This window comes from Triticum dicoccoides, chromosome 7B (genome assembly GCF_002162155.2).
Source record: "Triticum dicoccoides isolate Atlit2015 ecotype Zavitan chromosome 7B, WEW_v2.0, whole genome shotgun sequence".
Taxonomy (NCBI): Eukaryota; Viridiplantae; Streptophyta; class Magnoliopsida; order Poales; family Poaceae; genus Triticum; species Triticum dicoccoides.
The window spans coordinates 722,024,220-722,040,939 of NC_041393.1; the positions used below are offsets into that span (position 1 = coordinate 722,024,220).

Below are 16,720 nucleotides of genomic sequence, written 5' to 3' on the forward strand. Positions count from 1 at the left end.
TGTTGCATTTCGTGTTTATGACAAATTATGCCCATCAAGTTGACATAGATATTTTTATCTAGGAGGTATGTGAACCGGAAATTCCAACCGACCCTATTGTCGAGAGGTTAAATTTAGTTGAAAGAAAAAACGAGTATTTGAAAGAAAAATTGAAAAGAATTGAGGGGGAGAAGATGGAATTAGAGTTGCATGTTGCCGATGTCGTCGATGATCACAAGATCAAGATGGAGAAAATGAGGTTGAAGATTAGAAAGATTAGAAAATATGCCATTGATAGTGTGGCTTGGTATCATTATTTGGATCATTTGTTACCTTAATTGCGATCTTCATCGCATTTGTTGTTGCATTTAAATTCTTTAGCTAGAGAGTTATTTGTATGTTGCATTTAATTAAGTGTTGTATATGAACTTTATGTATGAACTTTATGTATGAACTTGTATTAATTTGGTCTATTCGGTGTTCTGTAATGAAGATGAGCCGACAATGGATGTATGATGACAAATGCTCTCCCAAGTTCATTAATGGTGTGCATACTTTTCTGCTTGCCGCTGAGGTAAACAAGCGGGCGGATGGTTTTATGCCTTGTCCATGTGCTGGCTGTAAGAATGGTCACATTTACTCTACGTCAAGAACCGTTCACGTCCACCTATTTGAGTCCGGTTTCATGCCCCACTATAATGTTTGGACCAAGCACGGAGAAATAGGGGTTGTGATGGAAGACAATGAAGAAGAAGAGGACGACGACGGCTATCCTGGCCATGGGTTCCCTGAATACGATGATACAACAATGGGGGAAGAAGCTGAGCCGGCAATGCAGAAAGAAGCTGAAGAAGAGGCATCAGATGAGCCCGCTGATGATCTAGGTCGGGCCATTGCCGATGCAAAGAGAAACTGCGCAAGTGATCTGGAGAGGACGAAGTTGCAGCGCATGTTAGAGGATCACAAGAAATTGTTGTACCCGAATTACAAAGCTGACAAAAAAAAGTTGGGCACCACACTTGAATTGCTGCAATGGAAGGCAGAGAATGGTGTATCTGCCAAGGAATTTGGAAAGTTGCTGGTAATGATAAAGAATATGCTTCCAAAGGACAACGAATTGCCCGAGAGTACGTATGAAGCAAAGAAGGCTGTCTGCCCTCTAGGGTTAGAGGTGCAAAAGATACATGCATGCCCTAATGACTACATCCTCTACCGCGGTGAGTACGAGGATTTGAATGCTTGCCCGGTATGAGGTGCATTGCGTTATAAGATCAGTCGCGATGACCCTGGTGATGTCGAGGGTGAGCGCCCCAGGAAGAAGATTCCTGCCAAGGTGATGTGGTATGCTCCTATAAGACCACGGTTGAAACGTTTGTTCCAAAACAAAGAGCATGCGAAGGCGATGCGGTGGCACGCAGAAGACTGTAAGAAAGACGGAAAGTTGAGAGTACCCGCTGACGGTTCGTAGTGGAGAAAAATCGAGAGAAAGTACTGGGAGGAGTTTGCAGGTGACCCAAGGAACGTATGGTTTGGTCTAAGCGCAGATGGCATTAATCCTTTTGGGGAGCAGAGCAGCAACCATAGCACGTGGCCTATGACTCCATGTTTGTATAACCTTCCTCTTTGGTTGTGCATGAAGCGGAAGTTCATTATGATGCCAGTGCTCATCCAAGGCCCTAAGCAACCCGGCAACGATATTGATGTGTACCTCAGGCCATTAGTTGAAGAACTCTTACAACTGTGGAATGGAACAGGTGTACGTGCGTGGGATGAGCACATGGGGGAAGAATTTGACCTAAAGGCGTTGCTGTTCGTGACCATCAATGATTGGCCTGCTCTCAGTACCTTTCAGGACAGACAAACAAGGGATACCGCGGATGCACGCACTGTTTGAATGATACCGACAGTATATATTTGAATAGTTGTAAGAAGAATGTGTACCTGGGACATCGTTGATTTCTTCCGAGCAGGCATCCCGTAAGAAAGAAAGGCAAGCATTTCAAAGGTGAGGCGGATCACCGGACGAAGCCTCGCCACCATACTGGTGCTGATGTACACGATATGGTCAAGGATTTGAAGGTAATCTTTGGAAAGGGTCCTGGCGGACAACCTGTTCCGAAGGACGCTGACGGACGCGCACCCATGTGGAAGAAGAAATCTATATTTTGGGACCTGCCATATTGGAAAGACCTAGAGGTCCGCTCCGCAATCGACGTGATGCACGTGACGAAGAATCTTTGCGTGATCCTGCTTGGCTTTTTGGGCGTGTATGGGAAGACAAAAGATACACCAGAGGCATGGGAGGACCAGCAACGTATGCACAGAAAAGACGACATACATCAGGGTCAGGCCAACTACGCTCTTACCAAAGAAGAGAAGGAAATCTTCTTCGAATGCCTGCTCAGCATGAAGGTACCGTCTGGCTTCTCGTCGAATATAAAGGGAATAATAAATATGGCAGAGAAAAAGTTCCAGAACCTAAAGTCTCATGACTGCCACATGATTATGACGCAACTCCTTTCGGTTGCATTGAGGGGGCTTCTACCAGAAAACGTTCGATTGGCCATTCTGAAGCTATGTGCATTCCTCAGTGCAATCTCTCAGAAGGTAATCAATCCAGAAATCATACCAAGGTTATAGAATGATTTGGTGCAATGTCTTGTCAGTTTCGAGTTGGTGTTCCCACCATCCTTCTTCAACATCATGACGCACGTCCTAGTTCACCTTTGCGAAGAGATTAACGTTTTGGGTCCTGTATTTCTACACAATATGTTCCCCTTTGAAAGGTTCATGGAAGTCTTGAAGAAATATGTTATTAACCGTGCTAGGCCAGAAGGAAGCATCTCGAAGGGCCATGAAAATGAGGAGGTCATTGAGTTTTGTATTGACTTTATTCCTGATCTTAAGACGGTTGGTGTTCCTGAATCACGGCATAAGGGCAGACTGGAATCAAAAGGCACGCTAGGAGGGCATCAAATAATATGTATGGACGGACATTCTCTCATTGAAGCACACTACACATTTCTACAGAATTCCGCCCTGGTGGCTCCGTATATGGAGGAACACAAGAATTTTCTACAGTCCAAACACCCGGAGAAGTCTGACGACTGGATTACACGCGAACAAACGAGGACTTTCGCCGGTTGGTTGCAGAAACGTGCCCTGAATGATGGCGATATTCAAAATGACTTGTACTCGCTGTCCCAGTTACCATCTTCGAATATAATGACTTTCAAAGGGTACCAGATAAATGGGAATACATTTTAGACGATCGCCCAAGATAAGAAGAGCACCAACCAAAACAGTGGTGTCCGCTTTGATGCAACAACCAACACGGGAAAGGAAACATATAGTGGTTACATAGAGGACATATGGGAACTTAACTATGGATCAGGTGATTTGAAGGTCCCTTTGTTTCGGTGCAAATGGGTCAATATGACACGAGGCGGGGTAACGGAAGACCCGCAGTACGGAATGACAATAGTGGATCTCAACAATCGTGCGTATGCAGATGAACCATTTGTCCTAGCCAATGATGTGGCGCGGGTTTTTTATGTGAAAGACATGTCTACCAGGCCGAGAAAAAGAAAAGATAAGGAAGCGAATGGATCATACGACGAGCCAAAGAGCCACATAGTTCTTTCAGGAAAAAGAAACATCGTGGGAGTGGATGACAAGACAGACATGTCAGAAGATTATGAAAAGTTTGATGAAATTGCTCCATTCACAGTGAATATTGATCCGAGCATCCAGTTAAATGATGAAGATTTTCCCTGGCTACGGCGCAAAGGGACACACGAGAAGAAAAAGTTTCACACCCAAAGATCTGGGATGTGATCGGCTTCACTATCATCACTTTCTTCTGTGTTTCACACCCAGGAGGGAATGTCTGTAATAGTTAGGGTAGTTAATTATGTGTTTTGGCATTTGAAACGCGAAGAAATTTTATGTGCAAACAAATTCTTTTTCATGCATTTAAAAGTAGGGAGGGTTACGGCAAAAACTGGATACACTTCGTGTACAAAATGGACAATCTTTTTCGAAGTATCAGGGTTTCCGACGAAAACTGATATGTTACAAAGGCATTTCATTTTTTAAATAACCTAAGCATTACCAAATTGAATATAATGATAAAACACACTAATATTAAACATAAGAAAAAAGAATCACTGAAAAATCTTTTTCCAAAGTTAAGTTATTCACAAACTAGTGATTCACACAAATTTCAAATAATTCAAAATTTAAACTATTCAAATTTGAAAACTACCGGCACTAACAGATCAAAGTTTGTAAATTTTTGTACCTAAAGCAAAAATATTCACAAAGACTCTAAATACAGCAAAAAACAACTCAAAAATAAATAAAACAAATAAAAAAGCAGCCGTGTTTCAGCCTCGTCCATAGCCGGCGGCTCCGACGGATCCACCGGCTGCTTGCCGTGCGGCCTCCCAGACGGTGGTGGAGGCGGTGGTGGCGGCACGAGGGTGTCCGACATAGAAACATCGCCGCCCTCCTTCTCCACGATGGGGTCCTTAGTGCCGGCCCCTCCGGTTTGCCCCGTGAACTCCGGAGGCGGCGGCGCAGACGATAGTGGGGGGACAAGCATCGCTGATCGGCGACGCGCAGCCTCCTCGGCGTGCCGTCTCGCTGCGAGGGCAGCCTCGGCATCCTCCAGCTCCTTTTGGACGGAGGCAGCCGCTTCGTCGGCCTCCGCCTTCTCCAGACGTTCGGCTTCCTCCTCCTCGCGCTTCTCCCGCGCGTTTCGCTCCGTCACCTCCCGGAGGGCGGCGGCGGGGTCGGCCCGCCGAGTATTGGCGGACGTCTCCACCGACCCCATGACAGAGGGGACGACGACTCTCTCAAGGGAGAGAGGGGCCCTGGAGAAGATCGGAGGGAGTACGTAAACAAAGACTCGGATAAGATTCGACGAAGAAAAAGAAAGAGCATGAAGACTTACGCGGATACTAGCGGCGGCCTTCTCACTTCCCTTCGGAAGCGGTTGGCCTTCGCGGCTGCTTCCTCCCGTCTGGTCGCTGCGGCCGCCCCCTTAAGCTTCTTCATTTTTCCGCCGGGCGCACTCGGCCCGGTGTGACGCCTCTTCGCGCCGCCCTGGCTGGCGGAGGAGCCGACCTTCGGCTGGTGGCGCGGGGCGACTTCCCCTTCAGTGTCGTCGTCGGGCCAGTCGTCGAAAGTGGCCGAGGGCCTGAAGTCGCCTTCCGCTACTCCCCCCCCCCCCGCCTTCGGCGTCGGCTTCCATTGCCGCCGCCCCCAAGTCGGGGTCGTCGACGTCGCTCTCGGCGCAGTCGGGGACATACTCGCGGGGCTGTCCTGTAGCACCGGCGGCGGGCTGCATAAGAGGATTCTGGTTCAGAAGAGGCCGACAAGAGTTAGAAGCCGGAGTCGGCTGAGGAAAAAAGATGAAGCAATAGGAGGACGCGACTTACCACTGGCGGAGGGTTGTCGCGCGAGTACGGCTCCTTGCCGAACTGCCAGTCCTCCTCTTACTCACAGTGCGCGATGTAGTTCACCATGTTCGCCACCTCCTTGCGGGGCATCTCCTTGGTGCTCATCCGGCTTGGGTCTCGGGGGCTGCTCATCTGACAGATCAGGTGTGGCCGGCCTTGGAGCGGGAGAACTCGGCGCGCCACGAAGGCGGCCAGCAAGTCGGCCCCGACGAGCCCCTCCGACTGTATCAAGACTCGGAGTCGCGCTACGGCAGTGGCTCCGGCAAGGGACAGCGACTTGACCCTGTGGGACTAGCTGGGGAGCCTCCCGGTCAGGGGAGTGGCATTGTAGGGCGGCAGGTTGACCCAGTCGCCGTCGGGGGAGAGGTTCTTCACGTAGAAGTATGTGCGCTGCCACATCTTCACCGACTTGATCAACGTGATGGGAGGAAAGGGATTGTCGGCCGTCGAGCGTCGCATCGCGATGAAGGCGCCGCACTGAGCCGGCACGCCGGCGATGTGCGTGCCGAGCTTAGAAGAGAAGAATTCCCCCCACAGCTCGATGGTGGGGAGAAGGCCGAGGAAACCTTCGCACAGGATGGCGAAGGCGGAGAGCAGCACCACCGTGTTCGGTGTGAGGTGGTGCGGCTGAAGACTGTGGAACTCCAGGAACGAGCGGAAGAAGCCGCTCGCCGGCAGCCCCAGGCCGCGCATAAGGTGCGAGCGGAAGACGACCCGCTCGCCCTCTTCCGGCGCAGGCCGGATTTCCCCCTTCGGCGCGGTGCGGGCGCGCACGAGGTCCGCGCTGGGAAGACGACATGTCTGGCGGAGGAACTCGATGTGTTCCTCCTCTACCTCCGAGCCGTCCCACACGCCGGAGCGCACGGCAGGGGCCGCGGCGGAGGAAGAGCTCATCGCCGCGGTATGGTGTGCTCTGGCTCAACGGCGGAGGAAGGAAGGAGAAAGAGAGCGAGATGGGGCAGGGGAGCGGGGAAGAAGGGCGTGCGAGCTGTGCCCCTCCGCTTTCCCCCCCTCCTACTTATAGCCCAACGGGCTGAGAAGCCGAGGGGGCGGGCGTGGGATTAACTGCGCATAACGTCCCGCACCGCCCCACGATTTACCCCACGAAGTTACTGCGTGCAGTAACGACGTGGGAAAACCAACCGTCCGCGGCCGCAACGGATCCGTCCGTATGCCGAGGCGCGGTAGTGGCGGGCCCCGCCTGACGGCCCGTCCCGTCGTGCACGTGGGTGGGCAGACTGTTCTCCCCACGTGGAGCCACGCGATAGGACCACCTTAACGACAGCGGGGAGGCGTACCAGGCACGCCGCCTGGTTTCCCGCCGCGACTTTCGAACTGAGGCTCTTCGCCGAAACCCCCGACTTTCGACAGTCGGCCCAAGAGAAGACGGCAGCCGAGTCCCAGAGTCTGCATTTATAAAGATTGAAGCTGCTGAAGCCCCACAATGCAACGACCGCCGGGCTTCACCAGCTTCGGGGACTACTGTCGGAGTAATGGGCCACGGGTAGGCTAACCCGAGCCCCAAGACCTTTCAAAGACATCGGGGCAGGCAGCACCCCTCAAGCCGAGTCCCAGACGGCGACTCCAAGACAAGCCGACTCTGGGATGGCGACCTCAAGAAAGGCCGACTCCGAGCTGGCGACCTCCAAAGAGGCCGACTTTGGAGAGTCGGCCCGTGACTCCTCCTTCATCCCGAAGTACGATACGGGGTACGGTCGCGACGTGGCCGTCTCCCCCCTGCTCACGAAGGGCCGGCATGGCTACAGTGAGCCGTATCGCTGGAAGATCTCCGGCGAGGCGCGACACTGTTGCCATGCCTGCCCTGACCTCAGCCACAGTGCGCAGTACGCTCTGCCCACGACGTCGGCCTGTACGACCCAGAGGCGGCGGGGCCGCCTGTCAGTGGGAGGGCCGAAGGCGGCCTAGGAGCCCGAAGATGGACCTATGGGAGTCGGCCTCCCCGGAGTCGGCCGACTCCTCCCTAGGGCCCCACGAGCCATTAACCAGACAAGATGGGGAGTGGCGACGGTGATCGCCCGATAGACGGCGGCACTGTTGCCACGACCCGATGACCAAGCCTGCGTCACCAGGAGTGTCGCTATAGTATCAAGCCTGTCCGCGGGACCCGCCAGTCGGCGGGGCCCAGAAGCCGGCAAGAAGGGCGGTGGCCAGAGAGACAGACGGCTGGGACCCGCGCCCAGCCGTGTTACTATTGTACCCCCGGGGGGTAGCCCTATATAAACCTCCCGGGGCACCCATGCAAAGGGTTCGGACCTGAGTAGAGATAGAAGAGATAGCACGGGAGGAGAGAACTAGCCTTGCTCTCTCCTGCCTCCCAAAACAGCTCTAGGAACACCATTGTAGTCACCTTGTTTGAGTGATCATGCGGAGACCGCGCAGAGCAGCAGTAGGGGTGTTATCTTCTAGGAGAGCCCTGAAGCTGGGTAAGATCCGCCGGCGTGCATGTCTTCGCCTCATCCCGCTTCCAGGCACCGGCGACGTTCTACTCGCTCCCACCATGATAAGCCATCCTTTGGCATATGTCGTATCCAACCCCCGACAACGGCCATGGCGAAGTTCGATCGCACATGGTGCACCGGCGAGCAGCTCCGGCGAGCATGCAGGCGAGCGCGCCGACGAGCATGCAGGCGAGCGGCGGCTCCGGCGAGCAAGTCGACGAGCAGCTCCGGCGAGGAAGCCGACGAGCAAGCCGACGAGCAGGTCCTGCGAGCGGCTCCGACGAGCGCGCCGACGAGCAGCTCCAGCGAGCGGCTCTAACGAGCGCGCCGACGAGCGGCTTCGGCGAGCAAGCTACCGACGGCAACAAGCCTGTACGTAAGGATGGAGGAGGCTTTGACCCACACGCAAGGGAGGAGATGCAATCTGAACGGTTATTACGTGAATCGAACGACTAGGGCTGGACCGGCCGAAAGTTTCGGCCGGTGCGCCGGCGCCTAGTACTGGCCCTGCCTATAACAGGCACCGACAAGAAGTTTTTTGCTTAGTCCCTTTTGTTTGGGATGATCCTGATAAGATAGCGCGTCAGTTGCTCACAGGAGGAAACCACCACATGAGAATCCTCTTCTAATCTAGCAAGCACTATTCCTACTTGACCGGCGAACATATCATATCTGTAGTATATCTTGTTGTGCACTATTAGTTGAGAGCGGCGTTTCGGTGCCCGGGTGTATCGGCACCCGGTCAAAAAAAAATTCGTAAAAAATTCATAAAAATTCAAAAAATTCCAAAAAAAATTTAGGTGGTAGACAATTTGATTCGTGAGGTACGCTCCAATTTTCAAAACATTTGGACTTCTGTGCAGCTCTCAGCAAAAAAGACAAATCAGACCAGAACAGTATATGAACAGTACACATTTTTACATACCTCCGATTTGTCTTTTTTGCTGAGAGCTACACAGAAGTCCAAATGTTTTGAAAATTGGAGCGTACCTCACACATCAAATTGTCCACCACCCCAATTTCTTTTGGAATTTTTTGAATTTGTTTAGTATTTATTTTGATTTTTTTCGTGAGCGCAGGTGCAGATGAGCTCGGGTTCAAATTCGAATTTTCCCTATTAGTTATGCTATATTACTTCCATGTTTTTCTTTTCATATTTTACCAATGGATGTTTATGTTAGGAACTGAGATTTGCTAGCTTTCATATTTTGCTTTAGTTTTTGAATACTGAAAGTGCATGCCCAATTTTTAATAAAGACTGGAATTGGTATTTCCTCCCCCCGTCTACAAGAAAAGATGCTCTGTTTCCCATGCAATCAAATTTATCTCAAGGGTGATTGATGTTGATTTTCTTAACACAACATTTTATTGTGATGACATAACTTTAGTTAGTAGGTTTTGCAACGGTTACCAGGTAGTATCAGTTGTTTACCATTTAGATCTCCAACTGTATGAATCTCTACATAAGCTGTGGGCGTCGGCAGCGGGCAGACTGCCCCTTATGCTGAATTTAATTGCAGTTGAAAGTTATGCAATCATGAATGCCATTATTATTTGATGAAATTAACTACAGTTGCAGCTCTTTTATTAGCTCAACAATTAGTTTTTAAAGGTCCTTCAAGTTACTGTAGCTGAAACTTACTCTGAAGATTAACCAACTATGTTCCCCTTGATCCTGTAAAAGATATTTTATTCATTTGAAATTACGTGCAGTGTTTATGCAAGCCAATACTATGTGGTATTAAAAAGCAAATGAAGAAACTTATTACTTCCATTGTGTAAATCATATTTCTGCAATTAGCATATTAGGTTAAGAAAATGTAACCTACTTATTCCACCATTCTCTTTATTTGGATACATATGGCTCTGTTTTCATAAATCCCTAGTTGATCCTATGATATGGATGTCCCCTTCAAGGCCACTGATTGCATGAGCGAGAGGTTGTCAATTGGACAGATTTGTTCTTCATTTCATTACTCAGTGTTGACGTATTTCTCTATTTTTATCTCTTTTTTCCATTAGACTTTTTGAAGGATGATAATAATCTTTAAACATTGTAGAAAGGTCATGTCTCTCTTTGTATTCATACATCAATTTGAAGCTTATAGCTTGATTTAGATCTGAATGACTTCGGATATATAGTGTTTATAGAGTGGTTTAATGAATTGATCAATATCGTCGATCCATAATGTTACCCATAGAATTTCAGAGCATAACCACATATTGTTGTACCAGAATTTAGTGCAATGTTATTTCTCTAGAAATCCAACCAATGGAACAACTGTAATATTTTACGTGTGTTTTAGAACACAATTTGTGGAGTATCACTACATCAATGGGAAAGTATTTATATGATAGAAATAAATAAAACCAAATTGCTAAGAATACATCATGCAAAATCATTTTGGGCCTACTCTACTCAAGAGTGGTAACTACAAGTATTTTTAAAGGCATGGGCAATTGAAATTTGCACACTATTTCCTCATTTGAAAATTCTTATAAGGTGCTGGAACAAACAACCACACTATCATATAGCATATTGCATAAAGGTGTGGCACCGTGTTAAAATAGAAGAAGTGGACCTATGAAAGTCTTGGACCATGCTTACTGGGTCAGCGTTGTGTGTATTTTTCTCTGTTGCAACGCACAGGCATTTTTACTAGTAATAGTAAAGCTCAAATGGAAGGGTTTTCTTCACTTCACTATAACCAAACCCAGATTAGTTTGCTATTGGCCCATCTTTAATCCCCTCTGCATGTGCATATTATTTTCTTCTCTCTCGGTATTCTATCCGTCCAACCGGTCCAGGTTAGCATCCGGTTTGCCAAAAGAACCGGCCAGTTTGACCCATTTTCTCCGGTTCGATCATGGAACGGTCTACTAAGCTTAAGAATCCGCCGAGGCCGCCGGTCTGACGGTCTGGTTTTTTTAACCATTTTTTATATATTTTTTAAAAGAGGAATACATATTAATACCAAGCAGATACCAATTACACCCAACCTCTGCATCAACAAGGTGTCTAGAAACATCTAGGGTGCACATAGCCAAAAAAAGAAAAGAAAAGAAAAGACCCTGCCACGGTGATCAATACGCCACATAGCAGTGCTCTAACCACCACCAAAGACAACACCCGGACTAAAAAGAAGGTTCTTCAAAAGCAACGCCTCCAGGACGGAAACAATGCACAAGCGTTGTCGTTGCTCGATCAAAGATCGTAGGTTTTCACCCTGGAGAAAGATCGCGCGTTCCCAAAACAGTGCATTCGACAAGGCCAGTGCCAGGCACAACCAATAAAGGCCAGACCTTGGGGTTTTACCCTGGAAATCACGACTAGGTACTCAAAGGAGCACCACCAACCAGGGAGACACACCTTACAAGGTCCTCATGAGTCTTATGAGTCGACCACCCGAATACTCGAAAACTAAGATCATTGAACAAAATTTGACCAGGTAGACACATCTTACAAGGCAGGATGCTAAACCACTGCTTTTTCATTGGATCACAGTGAAATAGGACCAAGAGAACTAGAAGATGAAATCTAAGAATCGCAATCGCAACCACTACAACCCTGAGAGTGAGGCATCGGACAATCAACCAGTAGACTAGAGTCGATCCGTGGGACCAAAACACCATTTATTGTATAGTTGGGTGTCTGCTATCCCATTCGGCTTTGCCTCCAACAATGAGAGCATCAACAGAGAAATAAACTCAAAACCTGCTCTTCAAGCACTAACCCCAGGTTCCCATCCCCTCCCCTCTCCTTGCGAGCGAATCTGCAGCAAAAATAAAAATGGATGTTTACTTGTTCTTCGGTCCCGGGACACATATCTTATTTTCAGTTGATGCTTCTTAGTCCTTGAGCCCAGACTAAAGCTACCAATCTCTATGTTGCCATCATGAACACCAACACTTGATTCAACTGTCAATCTCAGGAAGAAATTAAGAGGAAAACTTGCGATTACAAACGAATTGTTTGACACGACTAACCAAATATGTCATATGTGACAAAAAGCATATGTTTAAAAACTTCATCCATGGATGAATCAAATGATATGATTTGATGACATATACTCCCTCCGTTTCTAAATATATGACCCTTTGGTAGTTTAATTTGAACTGCAATAACGTCATATAGGAATAGAGGAAGTACCACGTATATTTTCCCGAAAAGGATAGCACATACTTCTTGAATGGAGGGCATACCACGTATATTTTCCCAAACAGTATAATTTGGTTGACAAAATAAAAAGACGAGAATGCGCTAAGCATCGAATCGAGGGGGTACCATAAGATCAACTCGGCCAATTAATTCTAGGTAACAGTCAATTCAACATGACTATAGCCATTGATAGCTGACAATTGGTCCAAATAACCTTTAAACCAAGTTAACTCCATCATTTAAATCTAGCTAGTTGGGTTACAGTTTGACATAGTAATAAGCTAGCGAGGCTTCTAGTTGTACTCTTCTTCACTCTTCTTCATGCCGGTCCACCACCTATACCTTGCGTCCAGCTTCAGCTTCTTCTGCACATAGGGATCCCACCGCCGCCACTCGTCCTCCTTGATGCCCTCATCCATGGCGGCGAGGTGCTTCGCCAAGACGTCCTTGCCCTCCATGCACTTGCGCAGCGCGGCTGTCACCTTTGCGCACGAGACGACCTCTCCGGGCGTCCTGTCGGCCATGGATCTCTGCCGTTCCCATTCGCTGTCGCACTGGTCCGTCGCCATCTGGAACTCCTTGATGCTACCGCCTTTTGCCATGTCGTGGATGACGAGCGTCATTTCCGGAAGTGATCAAACAGGCCAAATCACCTGATCAGTGCCTTTTGTAAAAAAATTACTAGAAACATAGTGACATTTACAAATAATTAGGGACCAGGTAATTTTTTGCAAATCTAACACCAAATGTGGTAATTTTTTGGCGGCACGACCACTCGCGCCACAGGGACAAGCACGAGGTCGTTGCGCCGGCGCACGGTGACGCCCATCTCCTCCGCCATGTCCAACTCCCCGGCCACCGCTCCGGCCGGCAGCTCCCAGTCGAAGTGGTACAACAGCCTGGCGAGTGCGAGCTCTACGTTTGGCAACCCGAACGCCATCCCGGGGCACATCCACCGGCCGGCCCCAAACGGCGTGTACTCCATGTCCATGCCTTTGAAGTTGGCGGCATCGCCGCGCTCGAACCTCTCCGGCACGAACTCCTCCGCAGCCTCCGAGTGGGCCGGGTCGTCCCTGCTGATGGCCCATGCGTTAACGAGCACCATTGTCCCCTTGGGCACGTCAAAGCCTAGGACACGCTCTTGCGCTCCTGTGGCAGCAGCAGCGGCGCCAGCGGGTGCAGCCGGAGCACCTCCTTGACCACCAGGCGCAGGTAGTTTAGATCGACGAGCAAGGACTCGATCACCATGGGCTGTCCGACGAGCGCGAGTCGGACCTCGTCCTGCGCCTTCGCATTGTTCTCGGGTTCCTAACAAGCTCAGACATGGCCTACTGCAGCACCGTCGCCGCTGTCTCACTACCTCCGGCGAACATGTCCTGCATGACAAATTGACAAACACACCAACAATTTTTCTCATGGTCTCTGCGACTCTCTGATGGATGGATATGATTTTCTGATGGATCCAGTGAGGTTTGGTACTTATGCCGACAACCGACTTGATGTTGTCGGTAGACAAGGGGAACAGCAGGTCGCCTTCCCACTGGATTCTCAGGAGCACGTCCAGGAGGTCTTCCTCCTCGTCGTTAGCCCGGCGGATGTCCTGGTGCTCCCGGACAATGGCGTCCATGAACGCGGCCAATTCCTGCCGGTGCTGCCTCATCCGGCCTGGCGTCCGGCTGAGAAGCATGGCCATACGCGACGACGGGTAGAGGTCCGGCAAGCTCATCCCGACGAACAGCTTGGTCTCACGCTGCAACAACGCCAGGAACACGCCCCGATCCTTGAACTTGCTCCCGATGACAGCGCACACTGATGAGTCAGCGGCGTACGCGGACAGCAGCTCGCTGAGGTTCGCGGTTCCCAGTGATGCAGACAGCGCCACCGCACGGAGTAGCTGGTCGGCCTCCTCCTCGCGCACGGGGCGGAAGGAGTGCACCCGCCAGGCACTGAGAAGCTCGACGGTGCAGATCTTTTAGAGCTGGCGCCACTCATCGCCGTACTATATATAGGTACAATGAGTGGTCACATCCTTAACTATACATGGAAGGAGGAGGGTTTGTTGTACAAATAATAGACATGCAATATACATCTGAACACCACAGGAAGGCCACCACTCGAGCACACATCTCATTTGCCGTCCCACAATAACCCTCTAGCATCTCCTCACGAGGCCGCTCCTGAACACGACCTATCCACCGTCGTTGGCGCCGTGCGGGCTTTGCCAAGCGCCCTGCCTTGGCGGCAGTGAGAGGGGAATAAAAATGGCTGGTGGGTAGGAATTTTGTTCCCTCACCACGACCCTCGTACGAAGCTTTTTCTCTTGTACTGTCGTTTATGATTACGTTCATTGTTATGCAATTTTGTTTCTGTTTTTATAGTGCTGCTATTTTTTCAAATTACAGTACAACTAAAATTCAAAAATAAAATTACAGTACAACTAGCTGTACAACATTTTTAGGCTGCTTACGTACACCATTTCTCTAATGTACGTCACAACAAGCCAAGGCACGGACATATAGGCATGGCGGTGTCCGTTTCCATAAATTTGAGCAAACTCCTTGAATCAGCACAACACCAACGTGATATCGCTCAAGCTGAATCTTTTTTTTTTTTGAAACGAAGGTTCGAGTCACACCCGACTTTCTTTGTTTTTTGTTTACCCGCAAAAAAAAAAGCTATCAACCGGCCTGGATTACATTGCAACATACAAACAAACAAAGAGAAAAAAGCAAAGCAGCAAAAGATACAGAGTGCAAACAAAAGAAGAGAAGAAACACATCATGAATGAAGCGCCGAATTTGAGAGGGAAGGCGAAGATACAGGAGGGATACCAACTGCATGCAGAAGAATACTTCATTGCCCGCTTCCAGAAACCAGATTAACCGAAAAAGATTAACCGAAGCTTTTATCAACTAATTTAGCGGCACGGGCACTCGCACCACGGGGACAAGCACGAGGTCGTTGCGGCGGCGCACGGTGACGCCCATCTCCTCCGCCATGTCCAGCTCCCCGGCCTCCGCTCCGCCCGGCAGCTCCCAGTCGAAGTGGTACAGCAGCCCGGCGAGAGCGAGCTCCACGTTTGCCAGCCCGAAGGACATCCCGGGGCACATCCGCCGGCCCGCCCCGAACGGCGTGTACTCCATGTCAGCCCCCTTGAAGTCCGCGGCGTCACCGCGCTCGAACCTCTCTGGCATAAACTCCTCGGCGGCGTCCCAGTGCGTGGGGTCCCTGCAAATGGCCCACGCATTGACGAGCACCATGGTGCCCTTGGGCACGTCGTAGCCAAGGACTTGGCAACCGTCGCTCCGGCACTCCCGCGGCAGCAGCAGCGGCGCCGGCGGGTGCAGGCGGAGCACCTCCTTGACCACTAGGCGCATGTACTTGAGGTCGGCGAGGGAGGACTCGGTCACCGTGGTCTGGCCGGCGAGCGCCAGCTGGGCCTCGTCCTGCACCTTCCGCATCACTCTAGGGCTCCTCACCAGCTCGGACATGGCCCATTGCAGTGTCGTCGCTGCTGTCTCGCTGCCACCGGCGAATATGTCCTGTACGACCGACTTGATCATTTCGGTCGACAAGGGGAACTGCAGGTCGCCTTTCCGCTGGATCCTCAGGAGCACGTCAAGCAGGTCCTCGTCATCGTCGTCGTCTGCCCGGCGGTTCTCCTGGTGCTCCTGGACGACGGTGTCCATGAACGCGTCTAGTTCCTTGCGGTGCTGCCTCACCCGGGGCGGCGTCCGGCTAAGGAGCATGGCGAGGCGTGATGACGGGTAGAGGTCCGGTAAGCTCATCCCGGCGAACAGCTTGCTACCGGTTGACACCAACTCCAGAAAGCCGTCGCGGTCCTTGAATCTGCTCCCGATGATGGTGCGCACGGACGAGTCGGCGGCGTAAGCTGCCAGCAACCCGCTGAGGTTAACCATGGCCCGCGACGCCGCCACCGCCCGGAGCAGCCGGGCGGCCTCCTCCTGGCGCGTGGGGCGGAAAGAGAGCACGCGTCGGGCGCTGAGGAGCTCGACGGTGCAGATCTTGCGGAGCTGGCGCCACTGGGCGCCGTAGGGCGCGAAGAAGATGCCCTCGGCGCCCGGCTGGATGGAGAGGCGGGCCATGCGGCTGAGGTAGCGGGAGGCGAAGTCGACGTCGTGGGAGACCATGAGCTCACGCGCGGCGTCTGCGGAGGAGGCGACGACGATGGGCAGGCCGCCGAGGCGGAGAAGCAGGAGCGGGCCGTGGCGCTGCGCCAGGTCACGCAGGGCGCGGTGCGGCAGGTCCCGCGCCAGGTGGAGGAGGTGGCCGAGCAGCGGGAGCGGCCACGGCGACGGGGGCAGGCGGAGTGCGGGCGCACGGAGCCGGCGCTGGCGCCGGCGGTGGAGCCAGAGGAGTAGGACGACGGCCAGGAGAAGGAGGAGCGGCAGCGACGCCATGGCCAAAGGAGGAGGATGGGACTGGAAAGGACGCCGCAGCTTCTGGTCGATGGAGGAGAGCCGTGGTTTTGTAGCTTGCATTGCATGGTGTTGAGCTCGCAGTCTCACACGGAAATGCCTACCTAGCTACCTTGAGTCATCCCACGTGATGCTCAAGGAACAGGGCGTGCCTCCTAGTCCTACCGTGACCTTTGCGAACGAACCAACGAACAATCGAATTCTTCTTGTACGTGCACG

General features: G+C 51.2%; 1 protein-coding gene and 1 pseudogene across 1 annotated transcript; both read right to left on the reverse strand.

Annotated features, from left to right (window-relative positions):
• Positions 1-12,798: 12,798 nt before the first annotated feature.
• On the reverse strand, positions 12,799-14,221 carry LOC119339531 (annotated as a pseudogene).
• A 535-nt stretch (positions 14,222-14,756) lies between these two features.
• LOC119340901 (zealexin A1 synthase-like) lies at positions 14,757-16,493 on the reverse strand. Its single transcript, XM_037612802.1, has one exon. The coding sequence runs from the start codon at positions 16,481-16,483 to the stop codon at positions 14,975-14,977; it is 1,509 nt and encodes a 502-aa protein (XP_037468699.1). The 5' UTR covers positions 16,484-16,493; the 3' UTR covers positions 14,757-14,974.
• Positions 16,494-16,720: the final 227 nt, after the last annotated feature.

Bases quoted from the DNA above. Each gene is read 5' to 3' on its own strand.
- LOC119340901 (XM_037612802.1), bottom strand. From the start codon at position 16,483: ATGGCGTCGCTGCCGCTCCTCCTTCTCCTGGCCGTCGTCCTACTCCTC.